The sequence below is a fragment of the Arvicanthis niloticus genome, chromosome 1, assembly GCF_011762505.2.
Source record: "Arvicanthis niloticus isolate mArvNil1 chromosome 1, mArvNil1.pat.X, whole genome shotgun sequence".
Taxonomy (NCBI): Eukaryota; Metazoa; Chordata; class Mammalia; order Rodentia; family Muridae; genus Arvicanthis; species Arvicanthis niloticus.
In genome coordinates, this window is record NC_047658.1 from 150,504,327 (window position 1) to 150,525,642 (window position 21,316).

Here is a 21,316-nt window from a genome sequence, read left to right on the forward strand (position 1 = left end):
AGAATAAATGGGATTGAATCACACCCTGTCTGGTCTCCATTCTTCGAGTCTGCCCTCACCCTCGATCTTGCTGAACCCCGACCCGCAGGCCAGAGCGGCAGCTTGGGCAGGGATACAGTGGCCGCCCAAACGTGGGTCAGCCCGGGCCTCAATATTTTGTCTGGGCTGTCTCCCCAACCTACCTTAGTTGATAAGCTCCAGGGAACTGGCAGACTCTCAAAAAGTAGGGCAATATTCCTGAAGATTGCACCCACAGTTGTCCTCTAGCTTCCACACACATGTGGGCACACACAAATAACAAGGTACAAAGAATCTATGTTGTTATTTGTGCTCTTAACCTATCACATGACCCTTTATATTTTCTCAAACCATATTAGCCTATGGTACCACGAACTGCATTCTGGTAAGGAGTAGAGATTCAAAAATAGTTTAAAAATCATTTAATATGCAAAGTGTAAAACTAGAATATAAAAGCATTTCACATTTTTTAAAAACAAAATAACACCTTCTAAATTATTTAACATAAGGCAGAGATCCACAATCTTTTATCTGAAACCCCTGAGTCTAGATGTTTCAGAATGAGAAATTTTCAGATTTTAGAAAGGTAATTCTATGCATACACCATACTACATTAACCCTTATAAGAGTCTGTGGCAACACACCCCAATTAAAAAAAACACAGTAATATTTATGCGGAAAAATAAAGGAATATTCACACTAAATGGGATAAGCAGATTCAGTATCAGATCAGAATAGATCCAGACGCAAATGAATTTGTTATCAAGCTTATGAAAACCTTGTTTTCAGAACTTCTTGGATTTTGAGGCTATAATTACAGATAAAGGAATGCAAACCTTTTGAAACATGTATGACAAGACATAAAAGATTATTTAAACAAGTGACCCATTTTTACAAATGCAAAAACATACAACCTTCAAATACATTATAAATTAACAGGCACCTTCTCTTTGATATTATTAAATGTACACCTTAAATACATATACACATAACACACAATTCATTACAGTCAGCTGATATCAAAGGCACATATGTCCAATCCCATACATAAGAAAAGGATTCTATTAAATGTGCAATTAAAGATGAGATTCATCTAACTCAATGTGATGCCAAGAAGAGCACTTGCTGAGAGCAACACAAGAAGGCAGGCTTAGTCTTCAGAAAGCCCAAGTTAACTTGTGAGCATTCTCTTCCACAGAAACTCCATAGACAAGCTTTACTTAAAATGAACACTGGGCTTTCTGCAAGTTCGCTGCAGCTGTGCAGGCTTGAATGGTTCTCTGTGTCCTGCTCTGAGCTCTGCTGTCGGGTGCTGTGAGGGGACTTCAGGGAAGCGGTGAAATTGAGACATGTATGCAGTGACTTTTGATGATGTGCATGTGAACTTCACTGGGGAAGAGTGGAATTTGCTGGATCCTTCCCAGAAGAGTCTCTACAAAGAGGTGATGTTGGAGACCTACTGGAACCTCACTGCTATAGGCTACAACTGGGAAGATCATTGTCATATTGAAGAACACTGTCAAAGTTCTAGAAGACATGAAAGGCAATTTTCACGTGCAAGCTGATACAAATATGTCTCTGAGGAAATTCTAATGTGTTCTGGAAGCACTAAAGAAAATGAAGTGTGTAAAGTATCAGTCCTTTAATTGTAGCTATGATTATAATATTCTCACAAAACCATGTACCTCAATGTGAGTTATCTGATTTGTTTTTGCAAGGCATTCCTCTAAGAAAGAAGACAAGGTTAACAATGCCTTAAGAGATAGACTTGATTTGTATCTTCATTAGAGCTATGCTATGGAATTACCAATCTGTATAGTCTCATAATATTTAGATGTTGCACATTGACTAGTGATAAATATATATCTAAGACCTTCTAATTAAAAAAAAATGAACACTGGGTGAAATTTTCATCTCTGTATACTAATACCATGTTGGGCCTTATGCCTAAAATTTAGACCTTTAGGTTATCTTTTTAATCAGCTAAATTGGTAGTATTTTTCCAACTTTATAAGATAAGCAGGTCACTAATGATCTCCTTAATTAGTTGCAGTGTTGAAAAGAATAATTAATTTCACTAATTTGTTATAAAATCCTATCTGTTCAGAAATCACAATTATTTACAAAAAAATAAAATAAAACAGCAAGCTACTGTGCTCGTAAAGTCATTCGTAGTTTCTGCTCACAGCCCTCTCCTCCGTGGACTGGTATGTGAAGAATGGTTTCCACAAGTAAAGATGACTTTAGAGGAAGTGCTGGGACAGCATCATAGGCTCAAGACAGTGAACAAATGTCGAGTCATTCTGCTAACCAACTCCAATCAAGACTCTAAAAGCAGGCATGCAAAGTCACAATTAGCAGTTATTCGAATGTAGAGTTCACTTTTTAAAATTGTTTTAATGTTTGGTTAAACAATTGTTTAATTGTTTTGATTATATCATCATATAATCAAAATTCAAAAAGTTAAAAACTACAGAAGTTACAGTTTGAATTTAGCTCACTTTATCTTCTGGGAATCTCAAAAATATTTTCAAGTTATCATAAAAATCTGAGTAAAATATTCTTAAGTAGAAAGACAAAGAGTTGGTATTGAAACTAAATACAGTGAATCTGCTAAGATTTTAGAGTTGCTTCTCCCAGTTTTAACAAGTCAATAGTTTAAAGCAACTTAATCTTGATACAACCACTTTTATTATTAGCTCAATCGGTCTTATATGCATTTAATACAGTAAAACTATCATCTTACTGAAAAAACCGTATTGCTGAAGCAAAAGGGTACATGCATTCACCGTGAAGAAAGCTTACTCTGACTGTAGACGCTACTGTGATGTTCACTGATGACATGATACTACTAATGCAGGATAGTAAGTTTTGTAGAGTTGACATAACCTAGAATCACCTGGGAGGAGACTCCCAAAGCCTGATTTCATTAACTGATATGAAAACACCCAGCCTAAAAGTTGGCAGCGCCATGCCAAGGGCTGAGCCCTGTACTGTATGAATATGAAAAAAGTGAGCTGAGTACTGTCAGGAATGCAGACCTTTATTTCTCTATGCTCCTGACTAGAGCTGTTACGTCTACCTATTTCAAGTTCCTGCCTTGACTTCCCTATAATAGTGGCCTGAGGCCTTTAATTATAAGCAGAATAAACCCTTCTCCCCTAAATTGCTTTTCTTAAGGCTATTTATCACAGTAACAGAAACTAGGATAAACATTCCTGCATAATAAAAAGATGGCAATTTGAGGTTCAAAATATTTCTCAAATGTTCCTTCCTCTGAGTTCTATTCATATATGTGTATATGTGTATACACATACCTACACCCCCCCCCCCTCCAATGCCAGACATGGCCAACATGGAAAATGGACCATTTGTATCCAGCGTATCTAAACACCAAACTTACCATCATACTATTGCTCTGGTCCACATTTGCTTCACGAATAATAGTACTTAAATGGCCAAGACAGTTCAGATTTTCTTCTATCATTTGTGCTAACGTCTCTCTGATGGATGAAAGAACAAAACCATTTCAAGTTCACCAGAGGAGCCCCTGAGTGTTGCTTACTTTCTGAGTTTCTAAGTCAGGATTACCACTTTCTGCAACCAAGCACTCCAGCAAAGCTGGCTGCTGCTGTCTTTAGTTTCTTTCTCCCTCTTACTCAGAGACAGTATCCCACTTCAAATAAGCTACTGCATCTGTCTATTCTGCCCACTGGAACTCTAATCAGATTTTCTTTTGAAATAAGTAATACTGGTAGCAGCCTCCCACCCTCCCTGCTGAAGAAGTAAGTACCAGATTAGGGGGAGGTCCCTTGGTATAGACAAATAGAATACATTTTTGTCTATTTGTTTTTGGATTGTTTCCTTTTTCTTTTACAGACAGTAAAATACCACCATGCTCACTTCACACACAAACATAGGGTAGAGATTCAAAGTGGAGTCTGATTCCCAGAGATCCAGGAAAGAGAAAAACTGGTTTGAAACCACAAACAGTAGCAATGAAAACAAGCAAGCCAACCAATGAAAATAGCAGATGAAAACAGAACCACAAGTGTCCCTGGGTTCTTGTATGTGAAGGTGGCTTTGACTCTAGCTTCTCCCTTCATGCTTCCTCTTCTCTATGTCCTCTGCCACCGTCCTTCACCAACCCTCAGTCCCTCCTTTATCACACTGTAGGTCATGGGTAACAGCCACTGTTGGCTTAAAACTAAGTACTGATTCAGAAACTTTCATGTTAACAATTTCCTAATCTTTGGTAATTACGTCCCAGAGGTATATTATAATCAACGTCAGCTTTCGTTTATCAGGAAATGTATTTTCTGATCAAGATATGCTGTTGGAAACAAGCACACGCTCAGACTGGAAGTCACCTATAGAGCTGCTATTTGGGATTAGCATCCTACCGAGCCTGAATGCCTTTAATGAAAACAAAGGGTTAGGATGCACTAAACTGTACTTCCTTCAGTTCTAACGGAGAATTTTCTGAAGTCTGTAAAACCACAACCTCCACTATACTTGTTTCTGTATTCATACTGGGCCACTTATCTAGTGACCCTGAGGTCTACCCTGGAACTTGCTGTCTTTCAACAAGGAAATACCTGGGATCAGCTTGCCTTCCTGCCATGTGCTTGTTCTCTCATAAAAGCAGTAGAGTATGCCACTGAGTGACCTCCTGGGCAGCCATGTAACGTGAGTGCATGTCTGCAACTCAGTTATGGGCAGACTTCCAAGAAGTGCTCGGTGCTGTGGAGGCTCCGTGCGTTGTGAGAGAAGCGACAGTACACAAGCTAGCAAAGAGCCTCCTGACCACGGCACACCTTATGCTGAGAAGGTAACAGACGGACAGACGGCACACCTTATGCTGAGAAGGTAACAGACGGACAGACGGCACACCTTATGCTGAGAAGATAACAGATGGACAGACGGCACACCTTATGCTGAGAAGGTAACAGACGGACAGACGGCACACCTTATGCTGAGAAGATAACAGATAGACAGACGGCACAACTTATGCTGAGAAGGTAACAGATGGACAGTCATCCAGCTTTTGGCAGAAGAGCAGGAACTAAAGACCAAATGCAGGGCTGCAAATCTGAGTTCTTATTTGCAAAATAATTTAAAGAACTAAAAAAATTAAATTTAAGAAATAGACCTCACTACTATATTAAAAGAGAACTTGAGTACTAAAAAATACAAACTGAAAAAAGTGTTAACTTCTTGCTGAGATAAGTGGTTAAGGAAGGAGTACAGTCTGGGTAAAGGAAATTGATATGTGGGAACAGAGATGGCTTAGAGCTTGGATTGAGTCAACACTTATTAGTAACACTTACTGAAATTCATTTCCAAGCATTTACACACAATGTTCAACTGAATTTTCACAGTAATTCTGTAATTCTCATTTTAAAGTGACAATATATGAACACTGAAAAAAACATTACTCAGCACTATTAAAGAGATAGTCAGAACTGAGCCCTGGTCTGAAGGCACTGTTAACTACCATGCTTGCTGCCCTGTCCTGCCCTTTCCCTAAAACACAACTGCCTATTGTTACAAAGTAAACCCACCCATCTTGAGGAGTTACCACACATGTCAGAGGATGTTCACGGTCTGCTAATGTGGGGGGTAGCCATGTTGATACTGGAGGGGTTACTGTGCCTTCTAGACTGGATCCTACAAGAGAGCGGGCAGAACTCTGTGTCTGAAGGAAAAAACACAAACACACACACAATAAGTTGCAGGCAAGCACCTCTTGATTCATATCATTAAAAAAAAAAAAAACATACTCTTAAGATTTATAATTCGCTTATTACTTGTACAAAAACTGGACAGTTTGTAAACAAAACTATTCTCACCTCTACTAACTATACCATCTCTGGTCCCTTTTCTTCATTGACTAAAACTGAGTGTAACTAACTACCTAGACTAAAACTAAATGAATCTAATTCCTCTAATCCAGCTTTTGTTTGGAGGAAGGGAAGAGCTGAACAAGGGCTGACCTATTAACAAGTTAGACGCATTTACTCCTAGTTGGGTTGGGCAACCATAGTGATACAGGGTAGGAAAAACTGTAAAAGAGGGGACTGAGCTGGGTGTGGTGGCTCACACTTCTAATTGCAATTGGGAGGCAGGAAAATTGCTGTGAAGTAGTTTAGCTTCTAGTCTAGGCTAGAAAGAGCTTTTGTCTCAAAAGAAACAAACAAAAGCACAGACATAGCACCAGCACCAGCACCAGCACCAGCACCAGCACCAGCACCAGCACCAGCACCAGCACCAGCACCAGCAGCAGCAGCAGCAGCAGCAGCAGCAGCACCACCACCACCACCACCACCACCACCACCACAAGCAGCACTGGCAGCAGCAGCAGCAGCACGACTGGAAAGGAGAGTGATAATACAAACACCCTATCTCTAATTACTTGGACACTGAACAAGAAATGGGTGGATCCGATATAAAGTATAAATATTCAAAGGACATACCATAAGTGATAAAAAAAAAACCCCTCTTTGACAGAAAATGACAGAAAATAACAGTAACTCAGTATTACATTCACTAATAATTACTTACACAGGCAATTTTAAGGAGGTGCCAAATTTCTTTCTGCCTCTTTCCCTGCATAAACATGACAGTATTGTCAGCTTCTTTGATGTTACTGAGGGCAACTTCCACCTTGGGGAGTAGATCAATAATCTTCTGCTTGCAGCCCAACAACTTGCTGGAAGGATTGAGTCAGTGTCAGATACTTGTCACATCCCTCAAGACTGTGTAACACATGCCACCCAAACCCAGAGGAAACAAAGCACAACCAGCATCCTATTTAATGGATGATCTCAAAAGCAACGGATGTAGGAGCCAGACAGATAGTTCAGAGGTAAAGAGCACTGGCTGATCTTCTAGAGGACCTGGGTTCAATTCCCAGCACCCAGTCACATCCATCTGTAACTCCAGCTCCAGAAGATCATATGCCCCTTTCTGGCCTCACACACATGGAGCAAACATTCAGGCAAAACACCGATACACATAAATAAAATAAAAAGTAACACATATGTTCAGGACTTACAAATCACCATGTTTTGTAAGACACTGACAAAATTATTTACCAAAGAAGAGTATTATAATTTTAAAGGAACGCAAATATACTGGCATTTAGGAGGAATAAAGCAATTTTTCTACCTCAGGTGACCAAACAGCTCCTTGAGAACACGGTCCTGACTCTGCACGGTGTGCACAATGATCTTCACCATCTCTGTGCTGTCACTGTATGAGTGATCTAGAAACAATTTCAGTTAGTAGTTTATAACCTCTCTGTTGCAGAACACATCAACTTCCAAACAGGAAGTTCCTTAAAGACTCTTAAAACACTGCAAGTAGTCTACAAAATTTCTCCATTTGTTGTAGAACACTGTTCTTGAAGTGTGACATTGCTGTTGCCTTAGCGAGCTCTCTGAAGCTGTGATTACATAGTAAGGCTAGGCTCACTAACAGTCTGCCATGAAACAGAAAGGGGTACATGAGGCCTTACCCCTTTCCAAGAACCTGAAAGAGGTTATCTCTTGCAGAGAGACAGAAAGAGGAGTGATTTTCTTCAGAAGTGTAGCTCCTGAAGCTCCTCTAAGTAATACTGATGAAACTCAGATTTGTCAAACAAGACCAGGACAAAATCATTACTTGTCTTGTCACTGGTGTCCTATTTGGGGTAAATCGACTGTTCGCATCTCTCCATGAAAAAATACACCATTTAAATTAACATGTGGCTTTAAAATTTTTTAAATTAACTATAAATTCTAAGACATTGAAGTATAGTTCAATGACAACTATACATCAAAAAGTAAAGTTACAAGGCTAGGTACAGTTGTTAAGAGTCCTTGCTGCTCAGAGGACCCAGATTTATATCCCAGCACTCAAGTTAGGTGGCTCACAAGTGCTTTTAACATCTCCAGGAGAATCTCATGTCCTCCCTCTTCCCGCTACACAAATGGGATACAGATATAAATATCTTCTAAAAAGTAAATTTATGCAAGGTTCTATGTTTAATCCTTAGAGACTTACGTTGTCTATGTTTGAAAGAATTGTCTGGTTGATTTAACCCACACTAACCCAAATTCTGACACAGATGCCCTTGGCCAAGAGACTACTTCTCTTACTATGACTAACCTGCTTACTTAGAACAGTGAGTCAGGCTTTCACTGCCCTAACAGGTTGTTCGCATTTCATGCTAATCCGTCTGTTTATAGCTCAGAAAAATTCCATCTGAAAAAATGCTGACTTAAACCAAATCTGAAGTACTAATAAAAAGGATCAGTAGACACCTGAAATTCAACTTAAAGCCAACTGGCATCTGGCAATGTCCTCAAATGGGATGGTTGTTGATTACACTGAGTTTTTAAGTGACACTATCTCAGTTTTTAAAACTACTAGCATCAGGTGTTGTTATTTCAGAAAATGGCAATTTGAGTTTAGAAGAGCAGAAAATTGCTGATGTATCATCCCAGTGTTTTCCTGAATAAGCCTGAAAACAAAAACATCACTACTGCTTATCCTTGCTACTAACTGCAAACTCTTCTCGTTCAGTGTTCTTCTGTATTACCCCGAAGAAAACTATGCAAGGAGTTTCAAAAGAGGTTTGGGAAGCTTGAGGGACTGGAGCACAGAGGAAGATCAGTACCTGCCGGGCATATACAACGCTCTGGGTTGGATCACCCACTACTGCAAGAGGGGATGGGGGAGAGAAAACAAAGAAAAAGAAAAAAAAAATCTGTCCTTTCTTAATCATTCCAGAAACTTTGACTAGCTTCATTCCCAGAAGACTCTCTCCTCTCTCTTCTTTTCTCTTCTCTCTTTCTCTCTCTCTCTCTACACACACATACAGTCTCACTGAGCAGACACAAGGTTCAGAACCTCTATATGACCACCTGTAACCAGGTCTAGTTATTCAACACTCTCTTCTGGCTTCTATGGGCACTGCACACATATGGTACACTGATATATATATACAGGTAAAAAACCCACACACAGAAAATAAAAATATAATCTCAAAAAAACAAAACAAAAAAAAAGTACACCATTCATGCATGTTGTTTTTTAAGAACAGTATAAGTATTATATAAAGTTGCTATATGTTTATAATTTTCCAAATTTAAAACCTGAAAACTTTGTTATATAAAACTTTTAAAATAATAAATATATCCCAGAGCACAGATATCCCTTATTACTTATGTAATCCTTCAAAATAAATACATTTTAAATAAAAGTGATTACCATGTATATACCACCTTATTATTTTCAAAGTATTTTCATAGATATGTTCTCAAATACACTGCCAAAGCTTACAGAGTTAGAAGGCTAGTTTTTGACTGTTTTGCACAAAAGGAGAATAGAAACATGGAGATGTACTGGAGATTAGTCAGTAAAATATCCAATTTAGAATTCAAGGCTTCTGGTTTCCAACCTACATTCCTCCCAACAATAATGGGATTTGGCAATGTTCAATATGAACTGTCCCCTGAGGATATGCGCAGTGACCAGTGCTGGTGAAGGCAAGGTTTTTTGGAACAAACTGCTTCTGCATCGACTGCAGCTTTTTCTCTTTCCATCCCACCCAGAACCCATTCTGTTGAATTCTTTCCAAGCTCTCTTAAGTTAAGCAGCATTTCCCCTGTGTGTGTATGTATGTGCGTGCGCACGCGCGCATGTACTTCTTCCTTTTTGTTGGGGAGAGAGTCACCTTCACATATCACCCTTAATGGATCTCTCTAAATCTTAAGCTTGCTGTTTCAGCTAGACTGGCTGGCCACTGAACCCAGGAACCCATCTGTCTCTGCTCTCCCAGTACTGCTGGGACCACAGGGGTGTGCTGCCATGTGTGTGTTTATGTGAGTGTCGAGAATCTAAACTCACTGATCCAGTGCCAAATTCCCTTTTTTTCTTCTCTACTTTCTTTTCACTTCATTTTAAAACTTTCCACTTCAATATCCTTATTACTTTTCCCTTCTAATCTTTTAAGATCTTATAAATATAAAGCTATTATGCCTCAAATGTTGCAAAAAGAATCCCCAAACAGGATCTTACTATGAAATTAAAGATTAGAATCCAGCCACCCTGTTCAGTGAGGGTGTTTCCTAAAACACCTTTAAATCCTGTGATTGAAGTCTTACCAGTAGGTCTGTGCTTTAGCTGCTTATAGAGATCAATGGCACGCTGTTCCCTACAAAAGAGAAAACCAAAAACCTTTCTGTATGTGGAAGTAACTTAATGATTAATAATACATGACTTGAATAATAATTGGTTATTAGGACAAGATCCAATTTTTTAGCAAGTACAGATCATCAAAGAATATTTTACAGAGCATTTCACTGAATAGTAAGAATACAAGTCCCTAAAACTTGGAGCTTTAAAACAAAACAAAACAAAACAAAACAAAACCCAATTGTGTCTCTGTATGTGGGTGTCCACTTGCATATTCCATGTGAGGAGGTCAGAAGATAACCTTGAGTGTCAGTCCTTGCTGGCTACGTGAGTCAGGTCACTGGTGTGTGCTGCTGCCTGTGCTAATCTGGCTGGACTGCAACTCTCCAGCGTGTGTCCCCCTTGCTGTAGAAGCACAAGGACTGCAGACCTGATAGCATACCCTAGCCTCACATTTGGGTTCTGGGAATTCAAACTCAGGTCCTCAAGCTTGGGCAGCAAGTGCTTTGACATGTCCCTAGTTTCCAAAACATAAAAGTTTTTATATGCTTCAGATCTGCTCTGCTCTTCCACCACAAATGTAATACCCATGCGCGAGAACATTCAAATGAGGGAAAATCATGGCTTGTGGTCAGAGAGAAAATCTGAAGTTTCTAATCTAGACACTTAGGAAAAATTAACCTCAACAGAGGAGTTAGGAGATTATACCTTGGACCAAAAGAGAAGTATATGGGGAAATCATTTGTAATTTAAATATATATTAAACACACATACACACAAAGAAGATTTTTCTTTTAAATAGTAAATAACAATCCAGAGAGTTATTTCCCAAATTACCTATGACTAAGAAATAGCTTCCTTTTAAGATATTCTAAGTGCTGGAGAGATGGCTCAGAAGGTAAAGGTGATTACAACCAAACTTACAACCTGAGTTTAATTTTTGGGCCTACTATGGTAGAAAGGGAGAACTATCATCCCACAATTTTGTCCTTTGATCTCTACATGTACACTGTGATGTGTTGCATGACACCTCTTCCCAACAAAATAAATGAGTGTTTTTAAAAAAAAAATATCATAGGAATATATTAGGGGTAAGAAAAACCCAGATATAAGTAGGAAGAACAAAACACAAATTATAGACTCAAGACCAATAGCACAGATACATTCTTACAGAGATTCCATCAAGTCTCCCTGGCGTCTTCCATAGGGGCTCTTCTGCAGCTCCATGATTTCAGTGTGCAGAGACATAATTTGATCCTCAAGGTATCCAATGACACCAACCTAAAATATGACACAAACCAAGAAAATGACAGGCTTGCTACCATATAAAACAAGGCTTGGGTCTGAAAGGGAGAGCAGGATCTGTTGCAGCAGAACTGAATATTCTACCACAAGAAATTCTGTTAAAGCTAACCATCTGTTTATTTACTGAGACAGTGGCATTACATAGCCTAGGCTGTTCTTGTAATTCTCCTGTCTTACTTTCCTCAGTGCTGGTATTACAGTATAAAGCACACTAGACTGGTTAAAAAGTATTTAAATAATAACAATAACAATAATAATGATTTAATAAATTTTTGAGAATTTCACAGGTATATATAATGCATTTTGATATTTACTCCCCACTATTTCCCCTAACTCCTCACATATCTGCCCCTCTATCCCCCCTCTCACCCTTCCCAACTTCACAGGGTCCAATATGTAATGATCATATACTAATGAATGCGAGGCCATACAATAGGACATAGTCAAACTACTAAGGACCATCTCCTTAAAGAAAACTGACTCTCCTTTCTCCAGCAGCCATTACTATTAATAGCTCCTCAGCTATGGTGGGGGCTTTGTTATGCTTTGACAATCTTTCATATAAAAAACACCTTATGCTAGGTGCAATGGTGCACATCTTTAATCCCAGCACTCAGGAGGCAGAGATAAGTGTATCTCTGTGAGTCAAAGCCAGCTTGGTCTACATAGTGAATTCCAGACCAGCTAGGGCTTGAGACCAGTGAGACTTGTCTCAAAAAAATAAATGAATGAATGAATGAATGAATGAATAAATAAAATAAAAATAATAACATTCCTACATCTTCCTTCTAACCACAGTCAACTACTACTAGCATTCACTTTGGCCTCTGGAGAAGCAAAATAACAGAAGTGCCATTCACAAGACAAACTAAGTGGTCACTGAAACCACTGCCATTTTTTACAATATCAGCTCCACAATACCAACTGCCCTATTCACATCCTCAGTGTTAAGTATGAGTTGGCACCAAGGAAAGTGAGTGCAAAAGACCATGGACATGCAGAAGAAAGGAACATGCCACCTAGAGAATGATCTATACCTCCCTTGGGAGGTGTATGTTCTCTAAACCGATACAGTTTTGAGAATGAAACAGAGTACTATTGATAAATATGAGAAGACATCAGGTATAAATAGAACTGTCCCATTTAAACTAGATGTGAAGCCATCTTACTTAAACCAGTAAGAAAAATACTAAGGATACATCTCATTACTGACTTCCATTTAATGTTCACAAGCCTATTAGAAAAGATTGCCACCCCTAATATATATATATATATATATATATATATATATATATATATATATATATATATATATATAATGTATATGTATGTATATATAGACACACATACATATATGCACATATGCATATATAAAATGGAAACTGGAGTTTAATGAAGCTAAAAAAGTTTACCCAGTGCCTTTGGATTTTGGTTTTATAGCCCACAATAACCTTCCCCTCTCTATTCAAAGCATATATAAGATATTTGTCTATATTTCAGGAATAAAAAAGATAAATACTTTTTATATGTCAAAATCAAGGATAATTTCTAATGGAGACATCAAACACACAGAATGAATTCAATGATTCTACCTCAGAATAGTGAATAGCCTTTTCTTCCATTTCTTTCCATGCTTTCAGCATTTTTTCTGAAGCTAAAAAAAGAAAAAAAAAAGAGAGAAAAAGAAAAAAAATCAAGTCTAAATTGGCTTCCCCTTAAATAATTATCCTTTTAAATATTAACCTGGCTACTTTCTTGCTGTATCTATCAACATCAAGGCTACACAATGGGCTGGAAGTGTCTTTCCCAAATAGGCATCCTATATTCCTAAGCCCAATACCTTAGAAGGTAACTTCCCTGGAAATAGGTCAATGTATAAAGTTAATCACCTATGTATGTATGCACACTAGACTAAGCTAGGCCTTCCCACAGTGTGAGTCTTTTCCAGTGTCCTTAGAGAGAACAGACTCAGGGAGGAGGGGGATACAGAAACACAAAGGAGACTGCTAGATGACAACTAAAGTGATGAGCCAATCAACAGGAAACACGGCTGGTGATCCTAGGGGATTAGGAAGTAATCATTTTTTTGCAACTTTCAAAGGAATCATGGCATTGCTAGCACCTTGATTTTTAAATTTTAGCCTTGAAATTCTGAGCTTTTATATCTATGTTGTTTTAGGCCACAGAGCTGTTATAGAAGTTCTAGGAGAATAGTATGAATTTTTCCCCTCCAAAAAAAAAAAACCAAAAAAAAACAAAAAACAAAACAAAAAAAAAACTTAGCTTAAAGCAATGCATAAACAAGTTTCAGAAAAATTACATGTTGGCTAGGAATGTAGCTTAGTAGAAGAGTAGCCTAGTATACACTAGGCTTTGAGTTTGGCTACACATGTTTTAATTCCAGATTGGGAGGCAGAAACAGACAGATCTCTGGGAGTTCAAGGCCAGCTTGGTCTATGTAGTCAGTTCCAGGCCACTCAAGGCTACATAAAACCTTGTATCAAAAATAACATAAAAGTCTAGGTTCAATTCCAGTACTGTAAAAATAAATAAAAAGGTATAAAAAGTATAAAAAGGAGAGACTACCTATCCCCTCTACTCCAAGTGTTCTCACTAACGTGACTGTTACAAGATATATTTTCTATTCTCTCACAAATAAGGAAGACAATCTCATCTGTGCATGCTTTTCCCCACCATTTAATTACCACTGTGGTTGTTTCATGAGAATGGCCCCCATAGGCTCGCATATTTGAATGTTTAGTTCCCAGAGGATAAATTGTTTCAAAATAGGAGGTATGGCCTTGCTGGAAGAATTGTCGGTAGAAGTGGACTTTGAGGTTTCAAAAGCCCATGCTAGGCCCAGTCTTGCTCTCCCTGCCTCCTGCCTCTGCATCAGAAAAGCACTCAGCTACTGATCTGGAGCCATGCCTGCCTGCCAGTCACCATGCTGGTCATGGACTCACGCTCTGAAACTGTAAACAAGCCCCCCAATTAAATGTTTTCTTTTATAAGTTGCCTTGTGCACTACAAGAGAAAAGTAACAAGACAGTCACTGTTAAATATTCTAGCACAACTAGATCTATTTTACTATGTTAATAGTTGTATAGTATGCCTAACAAGTTAAAGATGCTTTAATGAAATAGTTATGTTTTGTCATTCACAAGAATGCCTATAATATGCAAACACAGAAATAGTACTGGAGGATAAACATATTCACTAACTAGACACTTCTGACCACCAACTGGACACTAACTAGATATTCTGAGATATCCATATCTTTGTCAAATAAAAATATAAACAGAACTTACTTCCTTTAAAAAGATATGAAGTAAGCAAATTCAGTTTATTTGAATTTTAATTCTTTATAAATCCTTAACACATGAGGGAAGATAAGATTGAGTCAGAAGACTGTGTACAATAAGAAGACAGTAGCTAGAACTCCAGAGCAGATGGATTAGAAAAAAACATGACCTTGGAAATTGTATATATGTATGTATATATGTATGTATATATGTACGTATATGTATATATACATATGTATATATGTATATATGTATGTATATATGTACGTACATACATATATTTAAACAGAAAAAAATTAATTTAAGATTCCCCTGGCTGTGTTATTCCATTTGAGCTGCTACACTGCTAGAACAAAACCAAATGTACAAATATTCCACAGCGTTGGAACTTGAGAAGATTTGGCTCATAGATGGCTGCCTTTGTGTTCTCTCATGGCAGAAAGGGCAAGGGAATCTCTCTCAGCCTTTTGTTAAAGGAAACGATTCATCCATGAAGGTTCCTTTGTGACTTAATCACTTCCAAGAGTTCCCACCATTATCTGAAGGATCTTGATGTCAGTCCCCCAATTGGGGGAAGCACACATTTCAGTGCAATATTTGCTTAGAAGTCATCTTAGTATAGACGCTGTATGCCTTTTAAAATAAGACTTAAAATTCACCGTCTTAAGTCTCTTCTGTATTATTCATCTTCTCTAGAGTTAAGTAATTTTACTACAATTATGAAGTTGCTCAATTAAGGGATTAAATGAGCTAACCCTCAAAACAAAAACAGTTTGATGACTTAAGTTATCCGGCGTATTGTTCTGATGTAAATTTAAATAACTGGCTATGTGTCAACAAGACAAAAGAGCAGATGGTTTTGAGACTAGACATTCCTTAAAAAGACACTGCAGCCAGACACTTACATATCCCATAAGTCATCTGCTCACTGTATCTCTCCAAGTCAAGCTGAATGCTTTTGCGAAAAAACTCCAATTTAGCTTTGAGTTGCTGTGATGCTGAGATCAAAGTATTCTTCATTTTTGTCAAGTTAGCATTATATCTAAGAAGACTTAACCTAAGCCATAGCAAAACAGAACAAAATTAACATTCACAAACATTAAATAACAATTTGCAAACATACAGTATCCAACCTCCAAAACCTAAATTTTAATTATCAATTCATAAGAAATAGCTGACCTATTTCCTCCCTGTGATGTCTGTGATAAACAATCTTCTTCAACTGAGATCACTCAGCAACTACTACTTCCAATTTTTAAAAAAAAATTTTTAATGCTGAATATTTTAGCCTTGTCCACAATCCTGCTCAGTGAAACCTGGCAAGAATAATTCTTGAGTACATGATACACATGGCATTATGCTTAAAAAACAAACAAAAAACCAAAAAAAAAAAAAAAAAAAAAAAAAAAAACAAAAAAACAAAAAAAACCCACTTACATTGCTGCTCTTTGTCCTTGAAAGAGCCTGCTGTAGTCTTCTTTCAGCCCAGATACATAGTGCACTGCTTCAGCCCACACTTTGCGCAGCTGTATAATCGGTAGCTGTATCTTGCTGTCTTGTACTGTGAGATGGTAGTAAGGGAGGTAAGCTACTTTCAAGGACACTATATTTCATTCATTGTGAGTTCCTTTCCAAATATTAATCCCATAAATGCCAAAACGAATCTACTGCCTGACTCTAGCTCTAAGGACCATATGACTGACATAACTGCTTCTCTCAAGGAGCTTGAGATTTTTCCTGTACATTTTTATTTTAACCTTGTTTCTTTCTAGTCAAGAATATGCCTTTTCTCTCTACTAATCCTAATTCTTTACTTCTTTCAAGTTTTAAATCAAGTTCCATCTCCTCCACAGGCCACCAGGATTTTCTGATTCTGAAAAATAGCTATTATCTCCTGAACCGCTAGTTCAGCTTCATGAAATTTATAAAATAAGCTGTGTGAATACATATAATAACAGAACAATTAAAGAGTAGGCTTAACTAATAGTGGCTTTCATTGTCTCTACAAAGCCCTAGGAAGGGAGGTCTTCTACAGGAAGGAGCTATAGTGATTTAACTCTACCTTCACGCCTCCCAAACTACACTAAATCTACTTCTAACAGCATATGAAAACCTCAGATACTGACACTAAACAAAAACATTAAAAGACCATGTCTACTAATCATGTCATCTCAAGATTAAAGTTCAGCCACTAACTGGACTCTACTTACCAATATAATTTACACAATCAGATAAACTTCTGGATGCAAATGGTCCTTCATATACAGTCTTACTTTTATCAAACAAATAAACCATGTAGCTATCACAGCCTCTCTAAAAAAGAAACAAACCAAAATTTGAAGATTCTTGAAAACGCAAAATTTTATAAACCCTGAAGCACCACATTTCCTTCTTTGAAATGTAATGAACAAAGTCAATGTGCACTCACAATCATACTTTATAGACTTAGGGCCCAAGGTTTACTCTAGGGGGAAAAAAGATATATTGTCCAAAGTAAAAAATAATCACCAGACCCAAAATAACAAATACAGAAGGTATGAAAGAAGGGGGTAATGGAATTCATGTGAAGACAAAGCAGGAGGGGGACTGTTTGGGGAGAGGAAGACCAGCAAAAGAAGGGCAAGATGGATAAGGAGGTATATGAAAAATTATGGTAAATAAATATACATTAAAATGCTTAACAAACGCCATCATTTTGTTTGCTAAAAATTAAGAAAAACAGAAAATAATAAAAGTTGTTCTAGTTTTAGCAATTAAGAGCCAAAACAACAACAACAAAGGTGTGTATGCAAACAAACACAAAAGGCTATACCCATGGAATAAAACTATGTAGTAATCAAAAAGAAAAGGTTAGGTGCCAGAGTAATCTCAGTACAGGACAGGATGAGGAGACCAGCCTGGGCTACATAGCAAGACTTTTTTTAAAAAAGCCAAACAGGAATGGAATAAAATGTTTACACACACTGTACCACTGATAAAACTCAAAATATAATGCTAGTTGGGAAAACAGTTCCAGCAGTATTGTTAAACAAGCATGGAGACCGGAGTATGATCCCCAGAAGCCACGGTTTATACCAGCTTAGCCTTATCACTAAGTTGCAGCCTGTGAGAGAGCCTGATTGTTGTTGAGGAATGGCACTGAGGTTGACCTTTGTCCTCCCATAGGCACATATGTACATGTAGATACTCATAAATGTATATACCCACACAAAGACATACCCATACACATACAGACATGCAAATCTAGAGGCAGAAAGTAGGTTAATGGGATGGATAGAATGGAAATCTAACAGGTAATGAACATGAGGAATAGAAATATTTTTATACTGATTTAAATTTATTTTTATAAAGTCTGAGTTACAATTGAGATGGTTATATTATATGGCATGCAATATATACATCTATAAGAAGAAACAAAATATAAGTTACAAAAAACCTTTTTTGAAACAGTCTGTCTCCACAGCCCTGGCTGGCTTCGAAACTACTAAGTAGACCAGACTGGCTTGGACTCACGGGGATCCAGCTGGCAAATGTAGAGAATCAAAGGTGTGTACCACAACACCTAGCTATATGTGTGTGCATCACATTTTTATCCACAGTTCCTACAGGACATAAGGATAACTACAGTCTATATAATAGTTATATATTTTAATGTAAGTAAATGAAGAGTTTGCACGATCCAACACACAGAAATGGAAATAGCCAAGAAAATGAAACTGTTTCTCTTAGAGTTTAGTCACTGCAGAGTATACACATATATTGAATAACTATAGCGTAATCCATAAATAGAAACACTAGTCAACTAAAAACAAAAAAAGCCCTGTGCAGGCAGCTCAGGCCTGTGATTTCAGTTTCATGAGGCAGAAAGATTGGAAGTTAGAGGTCATTCTGGACTATGTAGCAAGACCTTGATCCCCAGCTCCCCCTACGCTCCCCAAAGAACTTACAACTCCATCTAGAACACACTGAGAGGCTGGTTTCCGAGGATCCAGAGAAATTCCTGTCTCTGACAGAAGTTCTTGAGAACCAGTATTTATTCCTGTTTCACGCTCAATTCGAGACTGTAGTGAATGAAGACTTTCATCACATGGTAACAGAAAAGAAATGATTTTTGCAGAAGTCATATTTAGGATGTGTACTATCTGTATAAATAAGAAAACATGTTTATTGACCATTTATCACATAGCAATTCTGTGAAAGATACTGAAGGGCGGATCTAAGCACAGGAATTACTTCGGGACTAGATAAGGCTCACTCCTTCTCCAAAGCAATAGAACCTTCTATACTTACAAAATGACACTTTACAAGAGCTAGGCTCAGATTTGTTTTTCTAAACAACAATATAAGGTTGTGGGTTTGGTGTTGTTTGACTGGTTGGTTGTTGTTGGTTTTTTTGGGGGGTGTGTGTGTGCATTTTGGCTTATTGATTCAGGGTTTCTCCATGTAGCCCTGGCTGTCCTGGAACTCACTCTGTAAACCAGGCTGGCATCAAACTCAGAGAAATCCTCCTGCCTCTGCCTCCCTGTCCTGGGATCAAAGGCATGTACCACCATGCCCAGCCAAATATTAGTTTTATCAAATAACATTTTGAAGTTCTAGGGATTCACAAAATAAAAAAATAGAAATTTTACTTTAAAAAACTTATTTCAAGAAACAGACCTAGAATGAAATACTCCCTCTTACAAAATATCTCATAAATGAAACCGACAGAGTAAAGAGCTCTCACTCAACAGCCCTGTGCTTAGAGCCTCGGATCTCCCTTTTAGCAAAGGAATAAGTCAGACTTCTAAGAAGGCAGGTCAGGCTTCTAAGTTTGTTAGCGATGAATGGTAGAGCTTGGATCTGAACTCTAACTGCCTCATGTTGCTTCAGGAAACAATCATCTAATAGAAGAGGCTGGTTTCTCTTTCCACAGGAATAGCAGTACTATTCTCCTGAAGCAACCAGACCTTGGGGTAATCTGCCCAAGGCCAGAGTTGGACAAGACAACAGTCTCAAGCTCACTCAAAGGCACAGTGAGAGAAACACATCAAAATTTTGGAATAATTAATGGTAATAGAAAAAAAGATATATTTGAAGAGACTGCCTAAGAATGAAAAGGTATTTCAGCTAATGTCATCTCTGTTGCATCCTGGGAGCCTCTTGCTTTCCTGGCGTCTGGGACTTTCCAGTCCCCCATTCTCCACTGCTATACCTCTGGTCAATTTCCTGACCCTCTGTCCATCTCCTCCCACACCTAATCCTGCCCCCCTCCATTTTCTTTCCCCTCTCCCTCGAAAGTCCCTCCCATCCTCTACCTCCAGTGATTATTCTGTTCCCTCTTCTAAGTAGGGATGAAACACCCACACTTTGGTCTTCCTTCTTCTTGAGCTTCATAAGGTCTGAGTTGTATTGTGGGTATTCCAAGCTTTTTGCCTAATATCCACTCATCAGTGAGTACATACCATGTGTGTTCTTTTGTGACTGGGTTACCTCACTCAGGATGATGAAAAAGTAATATACAAGCAAAATAAAGGAAGGACTCAGGACATAGTTACATTAGGACCACAAAGGGGGTAAAAAAAAATTTTTTTTTAAAAATTTATGCTAGGCATGGTAGCACACCCCTTTAATCCCAGCACCCAGAAGGTGAAGACAGACAGATGGCCTGGAACTTGCTATGTAGACCAGACTGACTTTGAATTCAAAGAGATCTGTCTGCCTCTGCCTTTTTGAGTTACAGGTGGTTTGTAAGCTCTCTGATGTAGATGCTGAAAAGAGATTTTGGGTCCTCTGTAAGAGTCACACACATTCTTTAACAGCTGAGCTATCTCTCTAGTACCTGAAGCATAAACTGTTTTAGAATCTCTAAAGTGTTTTCTTAAAGAAAAATGTTTCAACAACTATTTTATTCCTATGAAATCTGACAGCATATGCCTTCCTGGTATAGTATATCTAAAAATACCTTAGAAAAATGTCCAATCACAGTAAACTGCATTGTAGCTCATGCTCCTGTATTTTTGTTCAGTGTATCCCCTGCCTATAAATCTCTCTTCTCTTTCCATGCCTACTCTTCTCTTTCCCCTATTAATAATTCTATAAAATTTATCCTAGTTTCAGCCTAGGAAGTATGCTTAAAGCCTCCCAAATTCTATGAACAGTACTCCACAATTTCCTTACTCATCTAATGTAGCCCTGGTTGGTCTGGAACTTGGACCTGCAGACCAGACTGACTTTGAACTCACAGAGATCTGTCTGCCTCTGTCAGCCTCCTGAAATTGATGCATTGAGAAAGTATCAATTTACTCAAAATAAAGAGAAGGTAAATATTTGCTAAGATTCACAGACAGGAAAATAGTAGTGCTGTAAACTGGAAGTTTATGAACCACAAATGACATGAGATGGACTACTTCTCCATACTCTACAGCAAGCAAAGGCTCACAGACCCCTTCAGAGAGGAAGATGATGAGCACCAGGCACCATGCAGATGTTGCAGACACAGCAAAACATTCATATAAATAAAATAAAAT

The 21,316-nt window shown here is 38.0% G+C and overlaps 1 protein-coding gene and 1 pseudogene across 3 annotated transcripts in view; one reads left to right on the forward strand and one right to left on the reverse strand.

Moving 5' to 3' along the window:
- Positions 1-425: 425 nt before the first annotated feature.
- Chuk (component of inhibitor of nuclear factor kappa B kinase complex) overlaps positions 426-21,316 on the reverse strand; it is a 37,326-nt gene continuing 16,435 nt past the window's right edge. The window contains exons 10-21 of one of the 3 annotated variants that reach the window (XR_004607343.2): positions 18,755-18,949; positions 17,018-17,120; positions 16,245-16,368; positions 15,713-15,864; positions 13,098-13,159; positions 11,372-11,481; positions 10,170-10,219; positions 7,189-7,285; positions 6,583-6,730; positions 4,617-5,716; positions 3,422-3,521; positions 426-2,346 (exon numbers count right to left, since the gene is read on the reverse strand). Coding sequence is in view for 2 of the 3 variants with exons in the window: in XM_034509004.2 (XP_034364895.1) it covers positions 2,317-2,346; positions 3,422-3,521; positions 5,583-5,716; positions 6,583-6,730; positions 7,189-7,285; positions 10,170-10,219; positions 11,372-11,481; positions 13,098-13,159; positions 15,713-15,864; positions 16,245-16,368; positions 17,018-17,120; positions 18,755-18,949 (1,305 nt within the window). In the remaining variant the exon portion in view is untranslated. The remainder of the gene's footprint in view (positions 2,347-3,421; positions 3,522-4,616; positions 5,717-6,582; positions 6,731-7,188; positions 7,286-10,169; positions 10,220-11,371; positions 11,482-13,097; positions 13,160-15,712; positions 15,865-16,244; positions 16,369-17,017; positions 17,121-18,754; positions 18,950-21,316) is intronic. The other 2 variants (XM_034509004.2, XM_034509022.2) reach the window with 2 other exon arrangements.
- LOC117712841 (zinc finger protein 431 pseudogene) lies at positions 1,368-1,583 on the forward strand (annotated as a pseudogene).